Source organism: Crocodylus siamensis, chromosome 7, assembly GCF_052110815.1.
Source record: "Crocodylus siamensis isolate JL-2025a chromosome 7, ASM5211081v1, whole genome shotgun sequence".
In the NCBI taxonomy this organism is placed as follows: Eukaryota; Metazoa; Chordata; order Crocodylia; family Crocodylidae; genus Crocodylus; species Crocodylus siamensis.
In genome coordinates this window covers 87,977,151-88,004,838 of record NC_143401.1, presented here as the reverse complement: position 1 = coordinate 88,004,838, position 27,688 = coordinate 87,977,151, and the positions used below count along the sequence as shown (strand labels likewise).

Below are 27,688 nucleotides of genomic sequence, written 5' to 3'. Positions count from 1 at the left end.
GGCTGGGCAGATAGGTGGTGCTGTGTGTATGAGCAATTACATCTCCAAATTGTAGCTAGAGGAAACACATGATTGTCCTGGGATGGGAGTATGAACCATGATTTAGCCCCATAGCCTTGTGGTCAGGAAGCCCCAGGAATTTGGATATCTTGGTTCTAGGCCCTCCTCAACCAGAGATGGGTTGATCAGTGTCTGCTACTTTGCAACACAGTTATCTAACTACAAGGTAGTATGTTAGGCATGATCTAGTACCCTTACCAGCTCTACTCTTGAAGCTGAGCCACTGCACTTTCCATGTAATAGTTACTGGATAAAAACAGATGCAGAGCAATGCAGTGGGAAAGTTTCTACCCCACTGAAAGAAAGGGCTTAGGCTAGAACCCAGGGCCCTCTCCTTTCCAGGGTAGCAACCATGTCATTGAACCACACACCTTGTAGCTTATTCTTTTTTTCCTGGCCTCTTGTATCTCTCACTTTGGGCTGCCCAAGTATTTTTCTCCCAGCTACAATTTTGGGAAGAGAGGATTCCTTCTGTAAAATACCACACAATAATACCCTATTTTGATTGTGGCCATGATTACATCTCTTCTGCCCAAGCCATTTAACCATGCATTATCTCTTATTTCTTTAAGCTAGAGACAGAAATTACACATAAACCAGTATAAGTGGTCAGAAGCAGGTTCAAACCAGTAACACAAGAAGCTCAGTGCATGTAAACCTCTTTCAAAATGGCTGAAACAGGTTTAAGATAAACCAGCTGGATGTAGCATGAGACCCGAACTGATTTAACCTAAATCAGTTCTTGAAATTCTGCCCCAGGTCTCCTCCAGATTCAAATTAACTCTCAGGCCCCCGGCATGCCAGGATGCTTTTCACCTCCCCTGCAAACTCTGCCTTGTAGAGTGGACAGGCTAACCTTGGTACAAGCTGTCAACTCCAGCCCAGCAGAGAGGTGTGCTGTAGTGCCCCCTGGCTGCTGGCATGCGTCACTGCAGGCACGTGGCTGCATTTCTGGAATCAAAACTAAGAGTCTGTTCACTTGCTTATTGGTTCAATCTGTGCAGCTTAGTCTAACCTGCAAAAATTGAATCCATTTGGCCTTGGGCTTTTTGACCATCTGTACTTAGCCTTACAGTCGGAGCTAACCCAGATGTCTGGGGCCAAAAAACATTACCTAAACTCTAACTTTGTTGTTTTGTAATTTAGAGAGTGTCTATGCAGTGCGTAGCAGTTTGTAGATAACTAGGAGATGGGCCTGGTCCCTGAAAAGCTTACAAGCTAATGAAATGAAATGCAATAAAAATGATGGCAAAGGGGTTGTTCATGAAAAGGACTAGGGCTGAAACAGGAAAGAAATAGAGTATGCTTTTGCATACATTTTCAGAGCTCCTCCATTCATTTACCTTTTTCTGTATGTAGTTTTTAATAGATGTTTAGTAACTTACATTTTTAAGTAGATTTGTCTTTAAAAAAATGTTGGAGGGAATACTATCCAGCCTGGGAGGTGTTTGGTGAGAGGGGTGATGAGGGGAGCTAACATGGGTTAGCCAGTTTAAAGATGGAAATCCGGGTAGCAGATAGGAAAGAGAGAGTATATTCAAGGTATGGGAGATGATTTAAGAAGTGGCTGAAACATTATTACCATGTTCCTTATAATTTAAGAAGCTCTTGAGTTTAAGATGCACTCAAATTTTACATACCAGATTTAAGAAAAAATGAAACGCCAAATGAAGACAGATTTACAAGGGTTTTTGGTTGTAGCCATATTGGTCTAAGGATATAGGCAGGTAAGGTTCTTTGAGTAGATGTGATATCTTTTATTAGACCAAGTGAGTAGTTGGAAAAATGTTTTTGGCAAGCTTTCGGGCACAGTCACCTTTCTTCAGGCATAGTGAGTCTGAGCAGAGACTCGGCAGAGACTCCCTCTGACTGAAGAAGGGTGACTGCACCCAAAAGCTTGCCAAGAACTTTTTTCCAGCTACTCAGTTGGTCTAATAAAAAAAAAAAAAAAAAAAATCACATCTACTCAAAGAACCTTTCCTGCCAGATTTACAAGGGTGCATTTGTAGGGTGCATGCCAGTGCAGGGATTAAATATGCAAATGGTGTAACCAGAAGAGCAGGTAAAGAAGATTGTTGCCTTAGCAACATATTGGGTAGATGTGAAAAATATTGGAATAGTCTGACAGGCAATTGTGGTTGTGGAGACCAGAAAAGCATAAAGGAAATAAGACATTGGGAATTGTTGTCAAGTCTGATGGCTCTCTTCAGATTGAATTTCCTAGGTTTAGTTTTTTTGCTGCCCTCTGATCATAGAAAATTTGTGTTGGAAGGGACCTCAAGAGGTCATCTAGTCCACCCCTCTGCTTAAAGCAAGACCATCCCCACCTAGATCATCCTAGTCGGGGCTTTGTTGAGCCGGGCCTTAAAAACTTCAAAGAATGGAGATTCCACCACCTCCCTAGGTAACCTGTTCCAGTGCTTCACCACTCTCCTAGTGAGAGAGTTTTTCCTAATATCCAACCTAAATCTCCCTTGCTGCAACTTGAAGCCACTGTTTCTTGTTCTGTCATGTGTCACCACTGAGAATAGTTTAGCTCCATCTTCTTTGGAACCACCCTTTGGGTAGGTAAAGGCTGCTATCTAGTCCCCTCTCAGTCTTCTCTTCTCCAAGCTAAATAAATCCAGTTCCTTCAGCCTTTCCTCAGAAGTAATGTGTCCCAGCCCCTGAACCATTTTCTTTGCCCTCTGCTGGACTCTCTCTGACTTGTCCACATCCCTTCTATAGTGGGGGGCCCAAAACTGAATACACTGTTCCAGGTGTGGCCTCACCAGTGCAGAAGAGTGGAGTAATTATTTTCCTTGATTTGTTGGCAACACTCTCACTAATGTAGCCCAGTATGCTGTTGGCCTTCTTGGCCACAAGAGCACACTGCTGGCTGATATTCACCTTATTGTGCATTACAACCCCCCAGGGCCTTTTCTTCAGAGCTGCTGCTTAGCCAGAAAATCCCCGGGCTGTAGCAGTGCATAGGATTCTTCTGTCCTAAGTTCAGGGCTTTGCATTTGTCATTGTTGAACCTCATGAAATTTCTTTTGGCCCAGTCTTCCAATTTGTCTAGGTCACTCTGAATCCTAGGCCATCTTCCAGCATATCTACTACACTCCCCACCGTGGCATCATTCATGAACATGCTGAGGGTACACTCCATCCCATCTTCCAGAATATTAATGAAGATACTGAACAAAACTGGCCACAGGACTGACCTCTGAGGCACTCCACTTGATACCAGCTGCCAACTAGACATTGAGCCTTCGATTACTACTTGTTGAGCCTGACAATCCAGCCTTCTTTCTGTCCACCTCACAATCCATTCATCCAACCCAGCTTGCTTGCAAGAATGCTGTGGGAGACTGTATCAAAAGCCTTGCTCAAGTCAAGGTATATCACATCCACTGCTTTCCCTTTATCCACAGAGCCAGTTCTCATCATAGAAGGCAATCAGGTTTGTCAGGCATGACTTGCCCTTGAATCCTTGCTGACTCTTCCTAATCACCATCTTCTCCTCCTGCTCAGAAATGGATTCCATGACTTTTTTTTTCTGGGGACTGACAAGGCTGCCTGGTCTGTGGTTCCCTTGATCCTCCTCCTTCCCTTTCTTAAAGATGGGCGCTATATTTGCCCTTTTCCAGTCATCTGGGACCTCCCCAATTGCCATGAGTTTTAAAAGATAATGGTCAGCAGTTCTGCAATCACATTAGCCAACTCTCAGCACCTTCAGATGCTTTGCATCTCCCCCCATGGAATTGTACACATTCAGCTTTTTTAAAATAGTCCCTAACCTGTGCTTTCACTACTGAGAGCAACTCACCTTCTCCCCAGAGTGAACTGCCCAGTGCAGTAGTCTGAGAGCTGACCTTGCCTGGGAAGACTGAGTTAAAAAAGCCATTAAGTACTTCAGCCTTTTCCCTAATCTGTCAGTAGGTAGTCTCCCCCATTCAGTAAGGGCGAGACACTTTCCCTGACATTCTTCTTGTTGCTAAAAATGTAGCTTGTTCACACTCCCAACATTTCCATTACCAACTCAGTACCCAGGCCTTCTGTCACAGACCAGTTCCCTGATCAAGTCTTACACAATCGCAAGCAGCAACCAGGCGGGTTATAGTGGTATAGGAATGTCAGTTCCTATAAAAGAATTAGAGGCTTCCAATTATGAGTTTTCCAGCACTACAGACTTCCTCAGTACTCTTCCCTGCCTGGCTAGTAGGTAGCACCTCTTTTCCCACAATCTCAGCAAATGCACAGGATGTTCAGGAAAGGAGGCTAGTGTTTCTCATGATATGTATTGGTGGAAAAAAAGAATCAGACTTTTTGGATCTGTGTTTCAAAAAAGCTTTACCCCACAATGTGGTTAAGGAGAGCTTATGAAAGGTTTAAGAAAATTAAATATTCCAAATGTTTTGTCAGGAACTCCCTAACCTGCCATTAATATATATAGTATAGTTTGAAAATCATATTAGTAGCTCTGATCTTGATCTCCTATCTAGAAGGATGATAGCTTGTCAGTTATTCTGTCTTATATTTTAAAATGCCTATAGTGCTTAAACTTTATGCGATAACAAGCAAAAACACAATATTGCTATTACAGCAGAAAAGTTAATTTAGATAACATTGTTCTTTTCTAAAGTTTCTAATTCTGTTTGAGCTAGGAAAAAACACAAATTACATTCTAATTTATTCATAATATTCTCTACGTTTTACACTTAATATTGTTTTATGTAAAACAGTAAAATCTAATATAAGATTTGTCGAGTTATTTGGCCACGGAGAGACTTTACTTTGTACACCAGTGAACATAATTTCCCTCAGTTCTAAGACTTGTTTTGGTTTTGGTCAGGGTTGATTGTCTTTGGAAAGTCTTCATTTTGTGGTAATAAATTCTACATTTAAGTAGCTAGAAAAGTGTTATGGTTATACATTGTAATTTGAAGGAGAAAGGAGAATTGACTTTGTCTTCCCTCAAATTCTGTTCTATTAATTATGAAAATTATAGGCTATATATGTTATCACTGACTACATTTTTCTTAAATTACTTAAAATTTGAAGACAATTTGGTAGGTGTACAATGTGCCTTTATTCTAAGTACTAAACCAAAAACCTAAGAACAATTAAAGATGAATGTGCAGGCCAAAAAGCAGATGAAAATATATATGATCTTTCTTCTGTAACATTTAACTTTCAACATGAAGACCATAAACCGTATTTCTTTGCAGTCATTAGCATTGGTTATCACACACAAAGTATATTAAACAATTGTAATGGAAAATAATGAGCTCTAAGTAATTTCCATGTAAAAATTAATGCAATTTTTAAAGGAAAAAGTTATCCCTTTGTAAAGATCGCTGAATGATCAAATAGATGTTGCATACTAATAGTTGTAGCTCTAATGGAATTGCAGCACAATACTTTGTATTGGGCTGTGCAAAACTTTGGGTGCTGATTTAATTCAACTGAGATTTGATCTGATTTGGCAGCAGACTCTCCAAATCCAAATAGAATCAGGAGACCAATAAAAAGGTCCAAATCAATTCAAAGCTCTCTGAATTGATTTGGAAAAGATTTGGAGAGCTTTGGGGAGATTCAGGTAGTCTCCATTTGCTGCCACAGGGAGCTGGACCCAGACTCTGTGCCAGTAAGTAGGAGGCAGGGGGAAGGAGGTGGGGGAGGGGACCATGAAGGGACCTCTGCTAGGCCCCATCCCCTGCCTGCTCCCCCTGAGTGCCCTCCAACCCGTGCCTGCTGTCCCAGCCCCGTCAATGGCTGCCCCACCCGGCTCTTTAAAAAAAGCAAAAATAAAAAAAAAGCCTCACACTCACCGGTTGCTGCAGCCAGGATGCTGGGGATGGGCAGAGCAGCCATTGATGGGGCTGGGAGAGTGGGTGGAGGGTGGGGCCTCATGGCATAGTCTGCCATGCACTGCAGGACACTGGGGGGCAGTGGGATCGCCCCCCTGCCTTGCAGCAGCCGGTGAGCAAAGGGCTTTTTTTTTAAAGAGCCGGGATATTGGGGCTGGGCGGGACAGCCATTGACAGGGCTGGGGGATGGGGCCTGTTTGATTCAGCAGCAGCCAGATCTCTGAATCAGAATCGGCTGAATCGATTTGGGATAATGATTCAAATCACTGAATTGAGTTGCTGTCCCCTGAATCGGCCAAATCCAAATCTGAAGTACTTCTGGTCCACCTCCGAGTCCACTGCTGAGCTTGTAGGGGACATTTATAGCATACCCATTCTGACTTTCAGTTCCTACAAAGAGAGAGCATCTATATGTGAGCATTTCCTGAGCAGTAACTGAAATTACTGCATAGTACAGATGGACATCTACATGTGCACGCTTGTACTGTGCACTTTCTACTCATGCACACCTGTACTGTGTAGTAAATATATTGACTTACGCCAACTTGAGTGTAAATGTGATACCTGCATGAAGCAGTTATCAAACTTACGCCCAATTAGTTACTGCGCAGTAATGCACATGTAAATGCATTACTGTGCAGTAGGCCAGGGGGCCTGCTTGTTGGGTCTGTCCAGCCACTAGGGGCCAGCCTGAGCCCAGCCCCAGGGCTTCTGGCTGGCTGCCTCTCCTGGCTTCAGCTTGGGACTAAAGTTAGTCTCAAGGGCTGGCGGCTGGCTCTGGCTTCAGCTTCAGACTAAAGTTCATTTTCAAGGGCTAGCAGCCGTGTGGCCAGAGGCTGGATTTCCCCCTGGTGGCCACAGGGACACATGGCAGGCTGCTCTCACCTGGGACTAGTCCTGCTTATTGTGCAGTAACTTAATGCACAGTAAATTTAAGATGGTTTAAATGCACATGCAGACATGCCCAGAGAGCCTCAGAAAATGTAATGCAGCCTGAATTTATCATTCTTGTGGGCACTGGGTTTGAGAAGAGAGAGAGAACCAAACCCTCTTGCAAGTGGACTCATGCATAGATATACATCATGAAGCATGATCTGGACACAGATTTTAGCTATTTTAGATTCTTTCAAAAGTTTTCAAAATGTAGATGATGTTGTTTGAGGTACAATATATTTTTACTTTCCTAATAATGTCTAAGGTATCTTACACTGTTCTATAGTTTCCCATAGGGCCAAATTATGAAATTATTCACTTAGGGAAACTCACTGGAATGAATGTAATCCCTTGACTCTACCTGAGCTAGTCTAGTATTTGTTCCTAGATCCTTGCTAGTGAATCAGCCTGTGAAAAAGGAAAAGAAAACATGAGAAGCATTCTTTTCACTGTTTAGCTAGTGCTTGTTTAGTTCTTCCACATGTGGAAGAACGATTCAGTTTATAACTCCAAAATTAGTTTCTTTGATAGCTAATTTAAATTTATTTATATGACCTTGCTCAGATTCCCTTATTTTCACTTGTTGAAGGAGAGATTTTAGTTTTAAATAGGAACACTGTGTAATAGAGAGAGGTAGTTAGCCATGTTAGTCTGAAATTAGACAGAAGGCAGAGGAGATTGGCACCTTGAGCCACCTATAGACTGCAGCAAAGCTGCTCCGATGCACTGTAATTATAATGTGTTGGAGTGGACTCACTGGAGCTGGTAATTAGTACTGCACTCCAGCATCACATATATCAGCATCCCCACACTGAAAAAATGGTGGCAGGGGCACTTTAACTAATACACGTTCAACAAGCTTTAGCTAAAGCACCCCTGCTGCCATTTTTCAGCACAGGGATGCTGATACACGTGACACTCTGGGTGCTTCAATTAGAGTGGCCCTTGGAGCTGCTCTAATTAAAGCACCCCTGCTCCCCCACCTCCCCCCCGGTCTCAGAGCACATCTCCCAGAGCACATCTATAAACAGCCTTGTAGACTAACTTGTTCAGAGAGGCATTCATAGCATCTGATGAAAGAGGCTGTGGCCTACAAAATCTTAGGCCTTTCTGAATGAGTTAGTCTATAAAGTGCCACCCTTTCCTGCCTTCTCTATAGTAGTTATCAAAAGTGCCGCCTTGGAACTAGTGCCCTTACATGTGGTTTGGAAAAAGAGACATATAAAATGAATAAGAGAATTAGACTTAGAGTAATGCTTGGTAATAATTTCCTAGAAATTTTTATTTATTTATTCATTTAAAAACATTGTAGGAATTTATATAACTTGCAGTGCATGTTTGAATGACACCATAAAGGCATTTATTATCACTTACACTTTCCAAACCTTTTATAAATATTTCATCCTGAATCGGTGTTCTGTTTCTCCTGCTGTTTGTTTAATGAGAACGTAATACAGTACCCTGGCTTGCTTGGTGTCACATTTTTAATTGTACTATTAGACAAAAATGTTTCTAGCAACACTTTGTCTCTTTCTCTGATTATTATCTTTGATTATGTTTTTGTAAAAACATTGAAACAAAATATTTTCATATTAAGGAAAAAAGCCACTGGAACCCTTCCATTACTCAGTTCTACACCTTATTTAAAAAATTATAAATTCTGGTCTTGTATAGAAAAAAGTTTTGTATGAGGTATGTATAATTATATTTTATAACAGGACAAACTGAAAAGAATTATTTCTGAGGAAGCATTTGTATGTTCCTCAGTTTACAGAGTATGGTCCTTTCCTTTTCCAGACCAAATTTCTAATGGGAAAGACAGAGATTGTGTCAGAAGATAAATATTAGAAGGAAATTCAAACTTTCCTCCATAGTGCTTAGTCCTCTAAATTCAAGGAATCCTTAAGATCTAAAATGGCATCTGAGAGCCATGGGAAGGCAAACAACTTTCAACTCAAGATCACTTGCATGCAATTTTCTGCATAATAGTCTCAACAACAGGAATAGAGAAAGATTATTACTGTATTTACTTGAATCTAATACTAGGTGTTTTTTCCATATTGAGCATGGGGAGAAAAGCCCATTGTCTTAGATTCAGGTACAAGGAGAGGGGGCAGCGGCTGCAGTTCTGATGCCACCCCTGAGCTCAGGGTCACGTTTAGAGCTTCAGCTACTGCTCCCAGCCTTTACCCCACATTACATTCCACCTGTACTTCTAGCTCCAGCTGGGACCTCTTTCTGGGTGGGGCAAGGAGCATAGGCCACGTGCCTCCTCTGTTCTAAGCCCAGTTGTGGGGCTGGGGTGCCAAGCTGCTGCTGCCACAACAACTGCTGTGTGGGCTGGGGCTGGAGGCAGCATGTGCTTTGTGCTTTCTCCAGCAGCTGGAGTGGCAAGGGGAAGGCAAGCGGTGGAGGTGAGGTACCGGAACGAGGCAGAGAGAGACCCAAGTAGGGGAGCAGATACCAGGGGGAGGCAGTGCTAGGGGGCGGTGGCAAGGGGGAATATGGGTACAGACATATGCCTGAAAGTGGAAGCACTGAGGGGAGGGCTGGGCATCAAGTGATGCAGGCAGGAGGGGGACAAGTAGAAGGAGGGTCAATCATGAGGGGCAGGCATTGGGGGGACAGGTAGGAGGGGGTAAGTGAAGAGGCAGGTAGTAGAGGGAACAGGCACTGCTTGGGGGAAGGCAGGGACATCTCTAGGGTACAGCAAATCAGGGTGACTGCCTCTAGCCCTGTGGACCCGGGCAGAGAGGCTGTGGCCCCTCTCATGAGGTCCACCTGGTGCCAGCAGCTCTACCTCATGCCACAGAAAAAGCACAGAGAGTGCCCCCACCCTGGGCACAAAGGAGACCCCAGCCTGTGCCCTGCCTTTGCAGGGATCTCTTGCGCCCTGTGTGATATTATTGCACAGGTTGATTTGCTGCCTCAGGCCCTGCACTCTCCTAGGATTGGCCCTGGGGGTAGGAGTTGGGTGTGTGGGCATTGAAGGGGCAGGTGATTGGGGGATACAAGCAGCAAGGGACAGGGATCACACCACTTGCTTCCTCTGGCACCTGCCCCCATACTGCTTTTTGCCCCACTGCAGCAGTGGAGGGGAGGGAAATTTAGGATGACCCCCCCTCCAAATTAGATTTGAGACATGAAAAATAATAACAAACGTGTAAATTTTCCATGTCTAGAATCCAATTTTAGGGGGTCATCTTAAATTTGAAGTTGTCTTAGACTCTGCAGCTGCTGATCCTGCATTTAACAGGAATTTTTTTCCGTATTATGGTATCCCAATTACTAGGGGTGTGTGAAATGGGCTGTATTTGATTTGGATTCAGATTCAGCCTGAATCAGGGGACAGTGATTTGATACGTTGATTTGGATCACTGTCCTGATTCGATTCGGCCTAATCCAAATCTGAAGATTCGATGCTTATTTGGAGAATTAGCAATTTGGCTATATACACGGCTTTAAATGATTTTTTTCTACACAACTTGAAGTACTAGGCATGGCTCGTAAATGCTGCAATGGTGGGGCAGATGGAGTGTCCCACAGGAGCGCAGGGGGGTCCCTGCATGCTCAGTAATAGACCTGGAAGTGGACCGGAAGTACTTCTGGTCCTCCTCCGAGTCCACTGCTAAGCTTGTAGATCACTGCTAAGCTCAGTGATCACCTGCAGTGGGACTCTGGGTGCCCCCCCAGACCCAGGAGGCACCAGTTGCTGAGCCGGGGGGCAGGGGAGGGTCCTCCCGTGCGCTCGGTGGCAGCCCTGGAAGCGGACTAGAAGTCTGCTGCTGAGTGCAGTGGGGACCAACCCCTGCACTCCTGTGGGATACTCCATCTGCCCCACCATCTCAGTGTTCACAAGCCGTACCTTGAGGTATGTAGGAAAAAACTCCAAGGTAGGAGTTTTCTTCCCAGTCTGTCAGAAATGTAAGTCATGAATATTTTTGTGTGTGGTCATTATGTATGTTGTTGTGGAAGAACAAACACCGATGGAAAGTTGGTGGAAATCCTCTGTTCTGTCTTCCACTGCTGCCACGATAGGTCTGGCAGCTTTTGTTCATCACTGACAAGAGTTCAGAAATTTGTGTCAAGGGATCAGCTGACATGCCATTCATAGAAAAAGTAAACTGACAACTAAAATACTTTTTCTCCAAAGAACTACACTAAGGCTTGGGAAATGTTATTTTCTGAATAAAAAATGAATGGTGACAAACCACTGGTATGTGAAGCCATGTTCTCGAACCCATAAAGTTTCCCTTGAACATTTTTTTTGCTCGGATGGTTCCTGATGATGATACAGTTAATGTAGTTCCTGCACAAAAGAGGAAGCCACTGAATGCTAGAGTTAATGAGGTTTTTAAATCACTTCTTCCCCACTTCCCTTAATTGAATTTTATGTGAGCCCTGGTGCCCCCTGTTTTAAAGTTTTCTCCATTAGTATAGGGTAAAACAACTATGTTTTAAGTGTGGTAACGTGGAAGAACACTTAAAATCTTGTAATGTTGTTTATCTCGCACCTTCCTGAGAGAAACTACATTTCAATGGCATTAGAAAATATGGATACGAATAGCCAATATATGAAGCCTAGACAGTTTTACTTTTTCATTGGTGAGGTTGGCCTATATGAGAGACAGGTTTGCTGGCATAGGCCTTTTCTTGAGAATTAAGTGACTAGGCGACAAATTCATCTACTGAGGAAACACTGTTTTTTTAGGACATAAGTTTATACTCTTAGAAGAAGACACAAATTGCTTTCCTCCTTTTAATAGAAGTCTCATCTGGAACCATAAATTCTTATATTTCCCCCCTACCTTTGAAGTACTGTTAGCTTGAGAGAGATGAAGAACTCTCTGAATATCTAAAGCAGGGGTAGCCTGTAACTGGAAGCAGTTTAGAATAGAGAGGAATGAATAGCTGCGTATGTTCAGTTTCTACATTACCACCAATTGTGTTTGCTTTTAGATCAAAGAACTGAAAAGTGAAGGGGTTACAGAATTTAATATTGATGCAAAAAGTGGATCCAGTGCAGTTGTTTGGCAAAGCCATTAAGAAATGGACCCTCAGATACAATATAGCTTTATTTATATAATTAGATCACAAGGCTGTGTCTCAACATAGAGAAATTTATATTATGGAATTGAAAGAAAAACAGAGTAATGTTTTAGTAATTGTACAAGCCTTCTCTCTGAGGATATCAAAGTATTTCACAAACATTGATTGATTAAATTTTACAATAAGTCTGGGAACAGGATTTTTTTCTATGGCTCCTTAGTATGTGTAACAGGATCCAGTACACACGGCTCCTTTGGGATGCCCTTCCCTATGGCTCTCCTGTTTTGCCTTGATGTGCACCGGACCTGACTGCCTGCCTTCCTCCAGGCACTGGGCTTGTATGCCCCAGAGTCCTGCCCTCTTGGTTCAGGTGAATCCCAAGTCCCTCATAGGTGTTTCTCATTATTTCTGATGGGCAGCCTGCTCCTCCCTGTTGCAGCTTAGCTCTGTTGCTTGCAGCCTTTATCGCATGGCTGCCTGGGAATCTGCCCTGTTACCTCAGGTTATTGTGCAGCTGGCCTAATCTCAACCTCCTGCATATCTACACAGCCAAACTAGGGTTGCCAACTCCCCCAGATTGGCTGGGAGTCTACTGGAATTGGCATTGATCTCCCCGTGAATATTGAAAGCAATCTAGGAGATTTTAATAGGATATTTTAAGAAAATGAAATAAATGACATTTTGTCATGTTGGGAAAAAATCTCTCAGAATAGCTTCAGTCAGAGTGGGTAACCCTAAGCCAAACCAGCCTGCTGTGCCATCACCTTCTTAGTAACAGGAGCTCCCTGTTACAGTATGAGATGGTTGAAACTTGCCAAACTGTTATGGTGGTTTGACCTTTGAGAATATTAACAGAAGTTGGAGTATGAGCCAGGCATCAGGCCCCCTTTTGGCTGTAGTACCACCCCTTCCTGAGTTCTTTTATCTGAGCAACTTAGGCAGTGCATTCTTGACAAATATGCATTTCTTGACAAAGTTAGCAAAGATAACTCAACTTCCACAGCCAATGCTCAGGATTTTCATTAGATTCTGCTTCCAAAAATCTCTACAGAATTTATCCTGAGTAATTATAAAAATGGGAAAACATCTCCAATCTCCTAAGGTGTACCAAAGAGACTTCTCTGTTGAGACTGACCTAAAGAGATGTCTAATGCAAGCCCTGAGAGTATAAGTTGATAAAGACCACTGAGTACCAGAATGCAGTGTCAGAGAAAAAATTACATTGATATAGATTTTACTTCATTCTACTCAACCCATCCTACACTGTCTGGAGTGATGCTGAGGCCAGCAATAATGAATGATTCCTTGATACTATGGAGGTAGAAGCAATTAACAATTGTATTGTGCATGAGCTCACTGGAGGTCATATGGAAGGCCAAGACAAGATGCATTTAATAAGACCTCATGGCTCTGTAATGCATCTCTGACATAATTTCCAAATCCAAGTAATCCTATATCAAGACCTCTGGGTTTTATTCTCTTGTATTCAAGTGTTTGAAACTGACATGTGGACCGTTACTCTAATGATCAGTATATGCTCACTGAGGTGATATGTGTTGGCAAAGGTAGTCAGAGTATGATTTCTGCTGAAGCAAAGTTTACACCTAGATAATTTGTGATCTCAGCATGGAAATTTCCAGTCTTGATGCCTGCATTTCTAGTACCTTATAGGATATGTCTACATTGCAGTGAGTTAAACTTAGATTGACCCAAGTTAAGTTTCAACATATCAGCTTAGATACCACTAGCCAATATGGCTATGTGAAGCGTCGGTCCCTGATTTGGTTCAGCCTGATTTGGTGGCCGACTCTCTGAATCCAAATCGAACTGGGAGACCCTTTAATCTCTCCGAATTGAATCTGAACTCTCTGAATTGATTCGGAAAGAATCGACGATTCAGACATAAACACAACTTTAAATGTTTTTTCTACGTACCTCAAGGTACCAGGTAGCTCATGAATGCTGCTATACTGGGGTAGACTGAGCATCCCACATGAGTGTGGGGGGCTCCCCAGCGCACTCAGCAGCAGACCTGAAAGTGGACTTCTGGGTCTGCTGGGGAGCGCACAGGGCCCACCCCCCCACAACCCTCCCCTGGCTTGGTGACTGGTGCCTCCTGGGTCAGGTGTCACCTGGGGTCCCTCCCTGTGGCTGATTCCTGAGCTGGGGGGATGCAGGGACCCCCCCCAGAGTGCTCCCCGGCAGACCTGAAAGTGGACTGGAAGTACTTCTGATCCATTGACCTGTTCACCGCTAAGCACACTGTGGGGGTGGGTGCATGCTCCTGTGGGACATTTCATGCACCCTACCATTGCAGCATTCATGAGCAGTGCCTGTTACCTCGAGGTATGTAGGAAAAAACATTTAAAGCTGTGTCTCTAGCCGAATTGCTGATTCTCTGAATCAGTGTTGAATCTTCAGATTTGGATTCAGCTGAATCGATTCAGGGACAGTGATCCAAATCAGGGAATTGAATCATGTCCCCGATTCGGGCCAAATCCAAATTGAATAGGCCCGTTTCACACACCCCTACTAGCCAAGTGGCAGGTAGGCTGAAAAACCCATCCATGAAGCTATGGATATTTTGGGGCAGGTAGCATTTAGAAGTCATGGCCCTGACTATGGTTCCTATGTGCTGTCATACTGTCACCACTAGTAATATGTGTAGAAGTAAGCTTATGATCAGAATGATAGCAGGAATGCATTATGGGTGCATTGAATGAGATCATACACGGTACTTAATGCAGTGTGGTAAAGGATGGTATTTGAAGTATCAAATGCCTAGAGACCCACGTATTGGTGCTTCCATTAATTAATAAAAAAAGTTTTACAGATGTTTCCATTACGGCTGTTGGGGAGATTTATAGAAGGTGGAGAAATAAACAAGTTATGGCTACCAAGTTCACAAATATAGATTAGGCAAATTAAATACCCATTTGGCTATAACTTCTATTTTGACTTGCAGGAAATAATGAGAAAGAAAATTCAACTGTTTTTAGTTTTTTAAGGATAAATGAGGAATGGGTTAGAGAACAACTGTTAATAGTGGGCAATCTAAATGTTAAATGAGCTTGATGGATTGAATACTTTCTTATTGGAAGAAACCATAGATTCTGTAAGTAATCTGTTAAAAACATTCTCTCATTTATCCTTGGAAATGGGAGCTGTGTCTTTGGAGACATGCCAAAATAGAACTGCTAATTCATTATTACCACTTAAAGCAAATGATCATAGACCTACATCATCTAAAATACCAAATGTAACTCCAGTTTCAAAGATTTGAAACATAAATGTTGCGGATGTAACCAAATGTATGCCTTTGAAAGCAGATACTGTTCTAAGCTGTATATTAGATTTGGGGTGGGACATACAGAAATTACTGTAATAAGTAAAACACATAATGATAGAATTAATTAAGTGAATAGTGCTTTGTAATTGGATCCATATTTCTTGACTTTTACAAAGCAGTAGAAACACTCAATAGATACTATGAAGAGGTTCAAATTACTAGACAGTACTAAACTGAATGGAAGTTTGCATATTTTTATTTGTATATAAACATATTCTTAAACCTATGAATTATTTTTTACACTGCTAAAAAAGAGCATTTAAATAGTATAATTCAGCTAATGATAAAGCAAGCTTTCCTTGATAGTTAATACTAACTGTACCTCAGCTTATGTCCCAAGATATATTATGAGCATACAATGCTTAGAAATATATCAAAATATTTTGTTGCTCTGTATTGCTAAGCTTGGTTTAATATTATGCACAGTACATCATTTGTTCATGCATTATGCCAAAGCAGCTGAAATGGCTAACTGTAAAATTGCATTGTCATATTTCCTTCAGGAATGTTGAAGATCAGTTTTTCAGATATCATTGTTTTCAGATATTAATGTTCTTTAACAACTATATTGAATTTGTCCATGACATTATCATGCAAAATATTTAGTACCAAAAGTCCAGACAGGCTTCTTTCTTATACTTCTTTCAATGTCTTTTTAAACATTAATATCCACAATGGTTTAGATGGACTGAAAGGATATTTTCAGGTTACATAATATTGCTTCTCTGACATAAACAGAAATATATAAGCTAAAGAGAGACGGTATGGAAATATAGGATCTGTATATCCTTGGGGTGGGAGTCAAGGAAGAACCAGTAAATTACAAACCTCTGAAAGGCAATTTGGTCTGGTGGATAGGTAAAAGAATGAAGAATGAGAAGATGAGCCAGGTGGGAAGGTGATCTCTGGCCTTGTGAAAAACTCTGAAAGCTCAAACAGTTTCTAGCTCTCCATTAGAAACTGAGATTTTTTTAAGATTGGACACAGACTTTTTTGACTTCCTAAAATTTTTATTTTAGAAATATTAAAAACAAATGATGAAAGTGTAAAGGTATGTGGTCATCTCAGGGGATGAGCATGAAATACTTGTTAGCACCCAAAAAAACAGCATGTCACCAGAGACTGAAACTCCCTCCCCTACATCCTTATGGGGTCACACATGTAGGACCAGTTGTCCACCTTCCATCTTGCAGAGGAAGATGGCTCAGCACAGTACAAACTGTTCCACATTTTGTTGCAAGGTGAAGTGTCCAAATTCAAATGTGACACATTCCTGGACCAGGAAGCAGAAGAGTTGGAGGCTGTTGTTGAAACTGGCCCCAGTGAGCTGGTTTCAGTAGCTTTCAGAATTGCCATCTTAGCCTGGCCCATCAGGAAGTTGGTGAGGCAGATCATGCTCCCCTTGGCTGCTTTTTATGGGATAGAGATGATGTACATAATCAGAGAAGTCAAAGTCCAGCATGCTAAAGAGGGTGCTGGGTAGCAAAGATTGGCTGCAGCTGGGGGCAGTCCAGGAAGGTGTGAAAAGTTTTCTCCGCCATCTCCTTGCACAGATGGCAAGCCACCAATGTCACCAAGTCTAAATAGTGGACAAAAGTTCCTGAAGGCAGGGCCCCATGTAGCAGCCACCACTGGAGGTCGCCAGTTCTTTTAGTGATGGGTAGCTTGTACAGGGTGTGCCAGCCTTGCTCTCGTGTTGCTCCCACTAGGTGCCCCCTTCAAGTCATGTCATGGCAGGCAGTGAGAGACAGAGAGAGACAGGAGCTAGAACATCTAAAAGCCTTGGATAGATGGAGCATTGCCCTTTGATAGGGGTTCAAGCCCTTCTTCTGCCATGCTCTCGCACTGAAGATGAACACCTTAAGCATCAAATGATTGGTGGACAGGTCTCTCAATAATTAACTGTTCTTTTCTTGGGGGTCCCTCTCACAACTGAATGCCACCAAGTTAGAGTCAATTTCTCTGTGTGTTTCTCTGGTCCAATTAATATGTCCTTATGTGACAAGACCTCTGTCCAGGGCAATGTGGCACCTGCTCACTCTGACCCTTTGGGGTGCCCTTCACTATTGCTTTCCTGCCACGTCTTGTTGTTGTTCCCCAGAAAAGTTGGGAGGCTGCCCCAAGGAGTCCAGAGTGAGTCTAGTCCATGTCCATTCTGCCTTCAGCCAATCTGCCACAGCCTTCCCAGCTCCACTCATGTCCTGTGACACCGGATGCCTTAAGGATTGTGTTTGCAGCCTCTGTCTACCTTCATACCATGCCTTGCAGATGTTACAGATTATCGCTTCAGTGGGGAAACTCACCCCCAGTGAAATTTTTGCCCCTTCAGGCTTCAAAACCTTTGACAGGGTTTTGGCCTTCCCAGCTTTGGCCCCCTTTTTCTGGCTGTGCTTCCTTTTTAGCCTAGGTCTGCTGCTCTGGACCTTGACTTTTGGCTGCAAGCCCCAGTCTTACCCCTTTTGGTAAACAGCACCGTTTTGTTTCGACTTCCATTTCACCATTTCTAAGGGACAGTGTTTCAATTCACTATTTTGAAGCACTATTTTGTTTCACTATTTTGAAGTTTCATGTCACCGAAACTTTCTTTGCTGTTTTGATGTTTTGCCCATAGGCTGTAATGGGGAATCATAAAAATGCCTATAACTTTGTCATTTCTTGCTTGATTTAGATGAAAATTGCCGGGATGGTAGCCCTTTCTGAGGGCATGAAACCCGTCAAGGTTCAAATATATAGGTGCAGTGGTTTCTGGGAAACTGTACATCAAACTGTTCAAAGCAAAACCCACATCACTTTCTGGCAGCAGCAACCTACTGTCATCCTGTGCGCAGATCTGGGGGCTCGTGCCCCATGGGGGGCCTGTGAAGCTGTGCCGGACTCTTCCAGGGGGGCACAGCCCATGCCAAGTGCCAGGAATACTGGTACTGGTGCTGGTGCTGGCACTGGCCCCAGCCGGCTGCAACAGCTGGCTGTCATCCTTCATTCAGATTCGGGGCCCTACACCCCCCAGGAAGAGTCCAGCACAGGACTGCAGCTCTCCTGGGGGGTACAGGCCCCCAGATCTGCATGTAGGATGACATCATGCTGCTGCTGCCAGCTGCAGCCAGTGTCAGCACTGGGTTCTTCCCGGCGCTCAGTACAGGCTGCGCCGGGCAGAGTCGGGTGTTGGCGCTGGCCCCAGTCAGCAGCAGCAGTGTGCTGTCATCGTATATGCAGATCTAGGGCCCCGCACCCTACAGAAGGATTCTGGCACAGTCCCGCAGACCTGCTGGGGGGTGCAGGCCCCTGGATTGTACGTGGGATGACAGTAGGCTGTCACTCCTGCTGACAGCAGGCCCGCACCCCCTGTGAAGCTCTCAGGAAGTGATCAGAGTGCTGGGGGAAGTAATCAGAGAGCTGGGGAATCAAACTGGGACCTAGATGTTAATATCAAAGCAGTCCTTCCCCCCACTTCCCCTCCCTCTCCTTAGTTTCTGTTTAGCTGCAAGCAAGCCTGGCTTTAAAACTTGAAATGTTTCGAAACTTTTGAAACACTTAGAGGGCCTTCATTTCATTTCAAAACTGTTTTGAAGCTTTTTGTTTCATTTCGATTTCACTGTTTTGAGCTCAAAATGCATTGAAACAGCTTCAAAACAAAACACCCGTCAAAATTTTGCATAGTCCTAGTTTCTTGCCCCATTCTTGCCTTTTCTGGGTTCTGGGTTCCCTCTGGCTCTGGCCAGGCCAGTGACCTCCCCGGTGAAAGGCAAGTATGGGGTAGCTCCTAACCCCAGGCACACATCCCTGGTGGGTGAGATTGAGCAGGGGGAGCCCAGACTAACTGAGAGTACTGAGGCAGGGCCCAGGTTGGTAGAGGGACCTGTGGTAGCACCCGGACTCTGTGGTGGAGGTCTGAAGCTGCGTATAGGAGCCAGCTTGAAGCTCCAGAGGGGTGGGACCCTGAGCCTTGGGGAGCTATTAAGGAAGCTCCCAGGGCCATGGGTAAAGGGATTGCCCAGGGAGGGCTCGGGGACAGGGGCTTGGAGTCCTGGTCCCAGAGAAGGGATTGGAGCCCCGAGGTGTGTGTTTGTGGGCTTGAAGCCCAGTGCGTGGGGTCTGTGGCCGTGTGTGTGTGTGTGTGTGTATAAAGACAGAACCCAGTGCTAGCTAGCTGCAGGAAACATCTGCAAGGCATGGGATCAATAAGGGCAGGTCCAAGTCATATATGTAGGCCCTTGACATCAGGACAGATAAATGGGCAGCCTCCCCAGCCTGATTAACATTGAATAATTAGTAACATCGAGGCATGGCAGGAGAGGAGGCAGGCGGCTGACCCTAAGACAAGTGGGTGGGCCTATGTTTAGACCAGCCCCGGGACGTCCAAGTGTTACACATCCCTCCACGGTGTTTCACCTTTGTCTTCAGTGTGTTTAGCACCTGCCATGGTCTCTTGGGCTGCCCTCCCTCCTGAGAGCTCTGTCCCTTGTGAGGAACCAGCCCTGTCTTTTTCCAGGCATTGATCTTTAGGTGCCTTGGAGCACTGTCCCTTAGGTTAGGTGACTCTGTAGCCCTGGCACAGACATTCCTCTTTAGGCCTAACAGGAAGCTTGTTCTTCCTGGTTGCAGCTTAATTTGTTCCAGCTGCCTGTTATTTCTACAGCCCAGTTAGCCTGCTGTGCCTTTCCCTATCTAGTAACAGGAGCCTTTAGTTTCCTGTTATACCTGACTTAGTGAGATGGAACAACCCCAACAGCTCTGCCTTGCTGATTTAGATGGTATATTCTTCAGAATAAGGATGATCTCTCCATGTATATCTAAAGACACCTTAGCAAATTGGGACCTCTAGACACTATTGTAATACAAACAATTAAAAAAGCATCATGAATTAAAGTACTGTGTGATAGAGAAATGAAGAATCAAAAATAAAAGGATAAAAGAACAGTTAAATAAAAGAATGGATAAATAATGCCATAATTAATAATAGGCAGTATGGATTAGTGAAAGGAGAGTGTCACTACAAATAAAGAGAGATTGAAGAAAATGGGGATGAGTCTTTAAAATCGTTACTATTGCTGAACAAAGATGATAGACTATACTTTGCTGATGTGAAATGCAGTAGTCTCTGAATAGTCTTCTGTCACTGAATTATTTTCTATAATTAAATTTTTCAGCGAAACCTGTAGAATTAGCTGCTTCTCCATTTCACTGGAGGGGTTATTTGGATGATGTTGTGTGACTACAGAACACTGTTGTCTACAAGAGGCTTGGCAAAGGTGTGACAGATTCCTAGATATGCAGCATTACATTTAAAGGCATGGACTGAAACAGCACAGGAAAAATGTGCAGTACAACAACTAGCTGATGGTTAGCATTGGAGTGAGTTTGCAAATATTGTTAAATAAACAAATGCTTCCTAGACTAAGTCACCTTAACATAAGCAGTCTAAAAATGTCAAGACTTCTCAGTTTTAGAAAAGTGTTGATTAAGTTAAACTTTGTCTCTCAAAAATGTTAAATCTAGTCATTTCAGTTCAAGAAAGTTCCAAACTTCATAACCTAGAATTGTTTTCTTTTCCTGTTTTATAAAGGACATTTTTGTATTCGTGTATAAAAAGTACTATTTTCTGCATACTGCCTATTTGGTAATACTCCCATTCTTTCTGAGAAACATCAAAGGGACAGAGCAATGGGAAATATCCTATTATCTCACAATAACTTGCATTGTATCATTATGGTGTGTGATATGATATATTTTCGTGCTGCTGTAATAGGCAACATTGAACAATTTTAACAACAGCTAAAGAAATGGAGATGCTTTAAAATTCTTCATTTAAAAACATAAATGGATCATTGTTCCTTAACTTTTCTTTCAAAATTACCCATTTAAAGATGCTTTTGGACAGCTCAGTATTGTTTTATAAGGCTTATCTGTTCAGGCTCTGATACCACAGTTTGTAAAATCAAGTTGTGTAAAGTGTTTTGTATTCTTTGGCTAAAAGGTGTTGCCTACAGTCATATTGCTTTTAATCATCCTCCTTCTCCAATATCTGATGCAGCACCAGTCTCTCTTTTCCAAATTCTATAGATGACACTCCAGGGTGGATTGTATTCCAGCTATTATTATATGAGTCTAAGTGCAACTTTACTCTGCTCTGAACTACCTAGGCTGGGAGTACTGGGACTGTGTTGGGTGAAAGACTGGAAATTGGGTATAGAGCACAGAGGAGGAGACTAGAACTGCCATGGTAAGGAGAAAGGGATTGAGCTGAAAAGGCTCCGAAGAAGAGTTTAGGACTGTATAAACAAAGACAATAAGACTGAGACAAGGAGCCAGGTGGAGACACAATAGGAGGAGGACAGAGGGCAGAAGAAATCAAACTGGGGGGAAGATGCAGCAAAGTCTCTGCCACTAAATGTTCTCCCCTCCAGAGACTGGGATGAACCCAAGCTTGAATATTTTGCCTTCAAAAACAGGTTTGAATAGTGTACAGTATGAGCCATGGTGTCCCACATTAAATAATGAAGATAAAATATTTCACGACTGTTCATTCAGGGAGTACCACCCATCTCATGAATTTAATGAAGCAGGGATCCTGTGGAAATGGTCATATTGTTAGAGACTTCAACCCCAGTAGAAATCGCCAGTGTAAAGGTCCTCATTCATTTTTTTCCCAAAGGAAAAATGCTGCATCCAAGAGCAAGATCTGCCAGGTCCATACCAGGAAGATCTCCGTTGCAAGAGAATTTCTCTCAATAGAAGGAATGCCTGTTTGCTCACCACTTCCATGCCTGGGAAGAGTTTGCAGCAGTTTTCCCTGTGTGTTCCCCAGACTGCGTTGGGGTGCAGGGGGAGGGCTGGTGGGTGGCATTGCCCTGCTGTTCCTTCTCCTCCTGGAGACTGGGAGAGAAAAAGCATGAAGGGGAAGAGCAGCCATCCACTGCTGCCTGTACATTCTCCAATATGGGCAACAATCAGGAGGCGTTGCCCCACTGCTCCTTCCCCTCCCAGAGACCGGGAGTGGACTAACAAAGCAGTGCTCCTTGTGCCACCCCGGACCGGGGGGTCCCCAGTCTGGGGAAGGAATGGGAAGACTTTCTGCACTACTTCATTATCTGTGGGGACTAGGGGAGTGAAGCAGCTGCTGATCTCTGGACCTTTCCCAGACCAGGATCACAGTGTCCCTGGCCTGGGAAAGGTGAGGAGAGTAGTGGCGGGGGGGGGGGGCACCTACAGGCTGAACTGCCTGTCCCACTCCCTCTCCTGGAATGATTTCTATTGTTGCAGTTTTCACAGAATTTTCCACAACTAGAAAGGGGAGCATCTGTTCATACCCTGTGTCCATGCACAAGGATGCTGAATTAAAATTGCCCATTTAACCTGAATTCTGGCATTTCCTAAGTTTTGACTGCATGCCTTACCGACCATAGTAAGAGCATACGTATGTAATAAAAATACATATGCTAGAAGCCATACTAAGCGGTAACTGAGAACAGGACTAAAATGTAGCATTACATGTTTTGAATGCTTTGTGTCATGTAATATTTCCACTGCTAATTAGGAAGTTATTTCATGTTTAGAAGGAAACAATTTTCCTTATATTGTAATCTGTAACAGTTCTTTCAGAGTAATGAGTACTATGCTCTTGTCTAATGGTAAACAGGAATGCTGTCTGGAGAGTTTAAGACAAACAAAACTCTAAAGAGCTGTGCTAATTCAATGGAAGAATCAAATTATGTTTAAAATGCCATAAACGAGTACTCGCATTTATGATGCTTTCTTTCCTAAAGACCCAGTGGAATCCTTTGGCCTATTTTTGAATAAAATGAACACAATTACAACCAAATATTAGAGTGGGAGCTATTAAGGAGATCAACAGCAAAGCAGAATTGAGAAAATTGAACCTTAAATTTTTCTCTTAGGAGTTAATCTGTGGCAAGTCTAGTATACTCCAGGTTCAGCAAACTGTGATGATACAACATCTAAGTTGAACAGCTTTTTCAATATTATTCCAAAATAAAATGAATCTAATGCAACATTTTCTACCAGCCAGTTTCCTGAAGAGCACATGCAATAAATACAGGAAACCCCTGCCATTTGTGGGGGATACTTTCTAGGGATTCCTGCAAATGGGGGAATCTGTGAATATGATCGTGAACGGCAGTGGGAATGTGGTGGCACTGGGAGCGCGGTGGTGGCAAGCGTGCAGCTCCCGCAAACACCACTTGTACTGTTGGTGCCAGCGGGGAGCACAGCGAGAGCATGCGGGGAGAGAGTGTGCGCAAGGAGAGAGCATGGATTTGAATATTCGCACCACGAATATTCAAAACTGCAAATCACAAATCCACAGATGGCGAGGGTTTCCTGTAACAAAGTCACAGTAACTGACTGATCCTGACCTACCCATATGGAAAGTTTCTGTAGGTTTTAATAGACAATTATAGGATTTCTCTTTGTTTTATGAACATCCTATCAAGTAAGTAGAAAATTGTAACTCTGCTAGAAAAAACTAAGAGAGAAGTAATGATTAAATGATACAGTGTTTTGGAGTCATTTTGTATGACCCAGTTAATTTAATTCAATTATTGTGAAATGTGTAGCTGTTCTCTAAGGATTATACAGCTGAGGAACGCACTGACAATTTAGTCACTGATATACCTTGCCATATGCAGAATGACTATTGTACCATCTGGTGCAGTAGTGGAAGAGGCTACCCCAAGAAATTAAGCAACAACAGGCTGGTTGCAAGATCCTTAGACTCCATAGAGTCAGTTTCATGATAACAGGGTGATTATTTGTCATGTTTTTTCCTCTTTATTATTATTTTATTAGTAATTTTTTTTATTGACCCCAAAATGAGCGTGGCACAACAGCATGTGATGAACGGGGGCAAGGGAAGACATGGAATAAGACATTGGTAGTGGCAATAAGAACCCATGGATATGTAGTAAAGGAAGCTTTGTATCTTAAGGGTTCCAGTTTTAATTCCCCTACTTCTGATTGGTGAGATGTTACAGGGAATTTTTCAAGGATGGATTTGAATAACATAAGCTGGACGGCTTAAAGGAGAGGTTTAGACAGAGATACTTTGTCCTCAAGGTTTAACAAAATAAGCACCCTGTGTGGTATGCAGGAGTGGTATTTAATTTTGTCTACTTAAAGGGTTATATTGGATGTAGGTCTAATGCAGTCATACAGTGCAATGGAGAGTAGAAATGCAGTTTTTAATAGTTTCTTTCCTAGTTGTGTTAGCAACTCCCAAATGCTCTCTCCAGAGTATAGGCACTGTGCCTAAGATGTTACTCTCAGGAGGAGGTGGATAGGGACCATGTGGTTAGTGAAACAGTGTAGGTTAAGCCCTGACACCCTATTCTCAGTCCAGCTGAGCACAGCAGGTTAGACTCTAGGGAGGGATTTGCCCTGAAAAGTGTCTGCTGTCTCCTTGAGATAGTAGCTTAAAGGCATTACTCTGCGTTTTATGCATTCCAAGAAAAATCTGTTTCTCAAGATGTATTTGGGTATTGATTGGGCATGTTTGAGTATATGTAAACATAAATGTTAAGCCAAAGAATATTAATAAAAGTTTTAACATCCTGTTTGTTGTTTATATCCTACCTCTCTACAGTATGCAAACTACACACTGCCCACATTGCTGCTGTTCTGAGAAGCTAGTTGTACAAAACATAAGCAGGAAGTAAAAATAGTTGCAATTTACAGCAGATGCATCCAACAGAATGTGAATTCTGAAAATATTTTTAAAGTAATCAAACATTTTCTGCTTCCAGAGATTTTTTCTTAACACTTAACAAATTTTTAAAGTTTTTTTTATTAGTTTGCTATACTGCCTTTTGGTTTTAAACTGGGGGGGCTTGGAGTTTTTTTTATTTTGTTTTGGTTCACTGTATTATACAGGATAGCAAACAACAATCATGTAGCATATTATTGCTGTGGAACATGTTTTGTAAGGAAACTCACAAAGCAAAACAGACTAGATCATGCAGTTATTATCAGGGATCGGGGTTTTCAATCTACTGTGGGAAAATCAGATTTCCTTATTTTAAGGAGAAAAATGCAGATTTTCTCCTTTAAAGGAGAAAAATATAGGAAATGGCAGGTTTCCCTATGAAGGTTGACAGAGTTCCAGCCTGCAAGGGGTTGGGGGAAGCCAGAGGAGGGTTATCAGGGGGAGGAGCCATGTGCATGTGGCAGCATGGAAGGTAACTCCTGTAGCTCTCCACAGGTAAGTTGGGGGTAGGGGGTGTTGAGGCCCCCATGGGGAGGGACGGAGGGAGGGGGTTGGGCAAGGGTGGGGCTGGTGCCCAGCCAGGATGGTGCCTGGGGCCTAGTGCTTGGGGTCCAGGGCCAAGGCAGGAATGTGCAGCTGCAGGGCCCAGCTGGGGAGCAGGATGGAGCTGCAGGCTGCTTCTCTGGGGAGCAGCAGGAGACTGGCTCCCAGCTCTGTGCATATTCCCAGAGGGAACATGGGGGGCATATGCCCCCCCAGATTTGTGCATGGGGTGGGGGTGGATGTGGGCTGAGTGGTGTGGTCTCAAGGCTTTCCACTCTGCTACCCTTCCCCTGGGGGCCTCTGTGGTCCAGTGGGTGAGACCTAGTGCAGCAGGGCGGATCATGGTGGGGAGGCTTGGTACCACTACCAGGAGCCCTGCATTGCCAGCAGGGCGGCGGGGGAGGGGGCAGAGGGCTTCAGGTCATGAGTAAGGGGCACCCCAGCAGAGGTGGGAAGGCTGTGTCTTGGGTGAAGGGCACTGGCAGGGCCAGGGGGCTGTGGTTTGGGAGTGAGGGGCACCAGTAAGGCTGGGGAGGGATGGGAGGCTGTCAGTGGGGTGTAAGGGGCACCAGTAGGACCAAGGGGCTGTGGGTTGGGAGTGAGGAGCACCAGCAGAGCCAGAGGGCTTTGGGTTGGGAGTGAGAGTCACCGGCAAGGCCCAGGGGGTTGTGGGTTGGGAGTGAGGGGGAGCTGGACCTGTGTTTTGGTTAGCAGGGTGGGGGCAGGGGGTGGACACAGGAGGAGATTTGGTTTTTCCACGATAAACTGAAAATCAAACACCAAAATTTATAGGTATTTAGAATTTATTTTGTTATAGTAATTGAGGCTTCCAAATTGTTTTAAAATTGTAAATATATTAATAAAACTTTGTGTTCAACTGTTAGCTATTTTTATAGTGGCATTTCATTTTAATCACAGAACAACATGGATTTTAGGGGGGTGTGAGGTGTTAATCAGAGAATTTACATTTTTTTAAACAGAGAAAATCAGGATCCTTGGTTATTATAGAGCTTTAGAATTCACAGATAAACTTATTGGGATAGACTGTTCATTCCAGTTCTCAAATTGCCTATTAAGTTAAATATAAATAATTCATACATATAGGAAAAAGTATAGAATTTGTTCTGAATTACCTTATTTCAAATACCTTAAACATTTACTTATCCTCACTTTTTAATAATAAAGTTATGTTCTTTCATGCTTAGAAAAAATGTTCATTCTAAAATTGCTTTCAGACTATAAAATGTATTTATTAGTAACACCGAAAATTTTTATTTCTGCAGCTGTGACTCTGAAAACAGGTACCTTGGAAATCCACTCAGGGGAACATGTTACTGTGAGTAATTAAACATTTCATTTTACTCTAATTTCACAAGTAAGCTGTAAATGTAATACAATAGATTTGTAATTCCTCCATAAAGCAAACCTAGAAAGAGCCAGGACTTGTGATAGGGTGGCCAGAAGTCAACTGTGCCACACTCTGAGAGCATCTACCTGTGCTATTGATGTGCCTGAATAAACTCTGGCACAGTCCTCATTCGAGCTGGACTACTAGGGCTTCACTAAGCATCAGGATGGGGAAGTGCTAAGGGCACCTACTGGGGGGGCTTAGATGTCTCTATACTAATGCTAGGAGCACGGGGAACAAACGGGAGGAACTTGCACTCCTGCTTGCAAACAAATAATTCGACCTGGTTGGGCTAATAGAAACCTGATGGGACCCTACCCACAACTGGGCAGTGGGCATTGAGGGCTACAGGCTGTGTAGACAGGATAGAGTGGGGGAAAAAAGCAGGGGGTGAGGGGGGCATTGCTCTCTATCCACTCATGTAAGTTTCTAACCTGTTACACGACCTTGACCTACCACAGGAGGTAAATGGTCCCACTAGGGGAAATGCCTTCTAGACTTGGTGCTGGCCACAGGGGATGACTTGGTGAGAGATCTGCAGGTACAAGGTAACCTAGGGGATAGTGACCACCTATTCATAGAGTTCACTATCCGGCGAAAGGTGGGGAAGATAACTGGTAGGGCTGAAGTGCTAGACTTCAGGAAGGCCAACCTCAACAAGCTCAGGAGATTAGTTGGGGAGGGACTGTCAGGCAAAAGCATTGGAGAGTTGGGAGTCCAGGAAGGGTGGGCATTTCTCAAGGGACTAATCCTGCAGGCACAGAAAGGGACCAT

General features: G+C 43.4%; 1 protein-coding gene across 5 annotated transcripts in view; it reads left to right on the top strand.

Moving 5' to 3' along the window:
• Positions 1-27,688, top strand: part of ATRNL1 (attractin like 1) — a 1,104,086-nt gene that overhangs the window by 399,976 nt on the left and 676,422 nt on the right. For all 5 annotated transcript variants that reach the window (XM_090056522.1, XM_090056523.1, XM_090056521.1 and 2 more), the window contains exon 21: positions 26,790-26,842. In XM_090056522.1, coding sequence (XP_089912648.1) covers positions 26,790-26,842 — 53 coding nt within the window. The remainder of the gene's footprint in view (positions 1-26,789; positions 26,843-27,688) is intronic.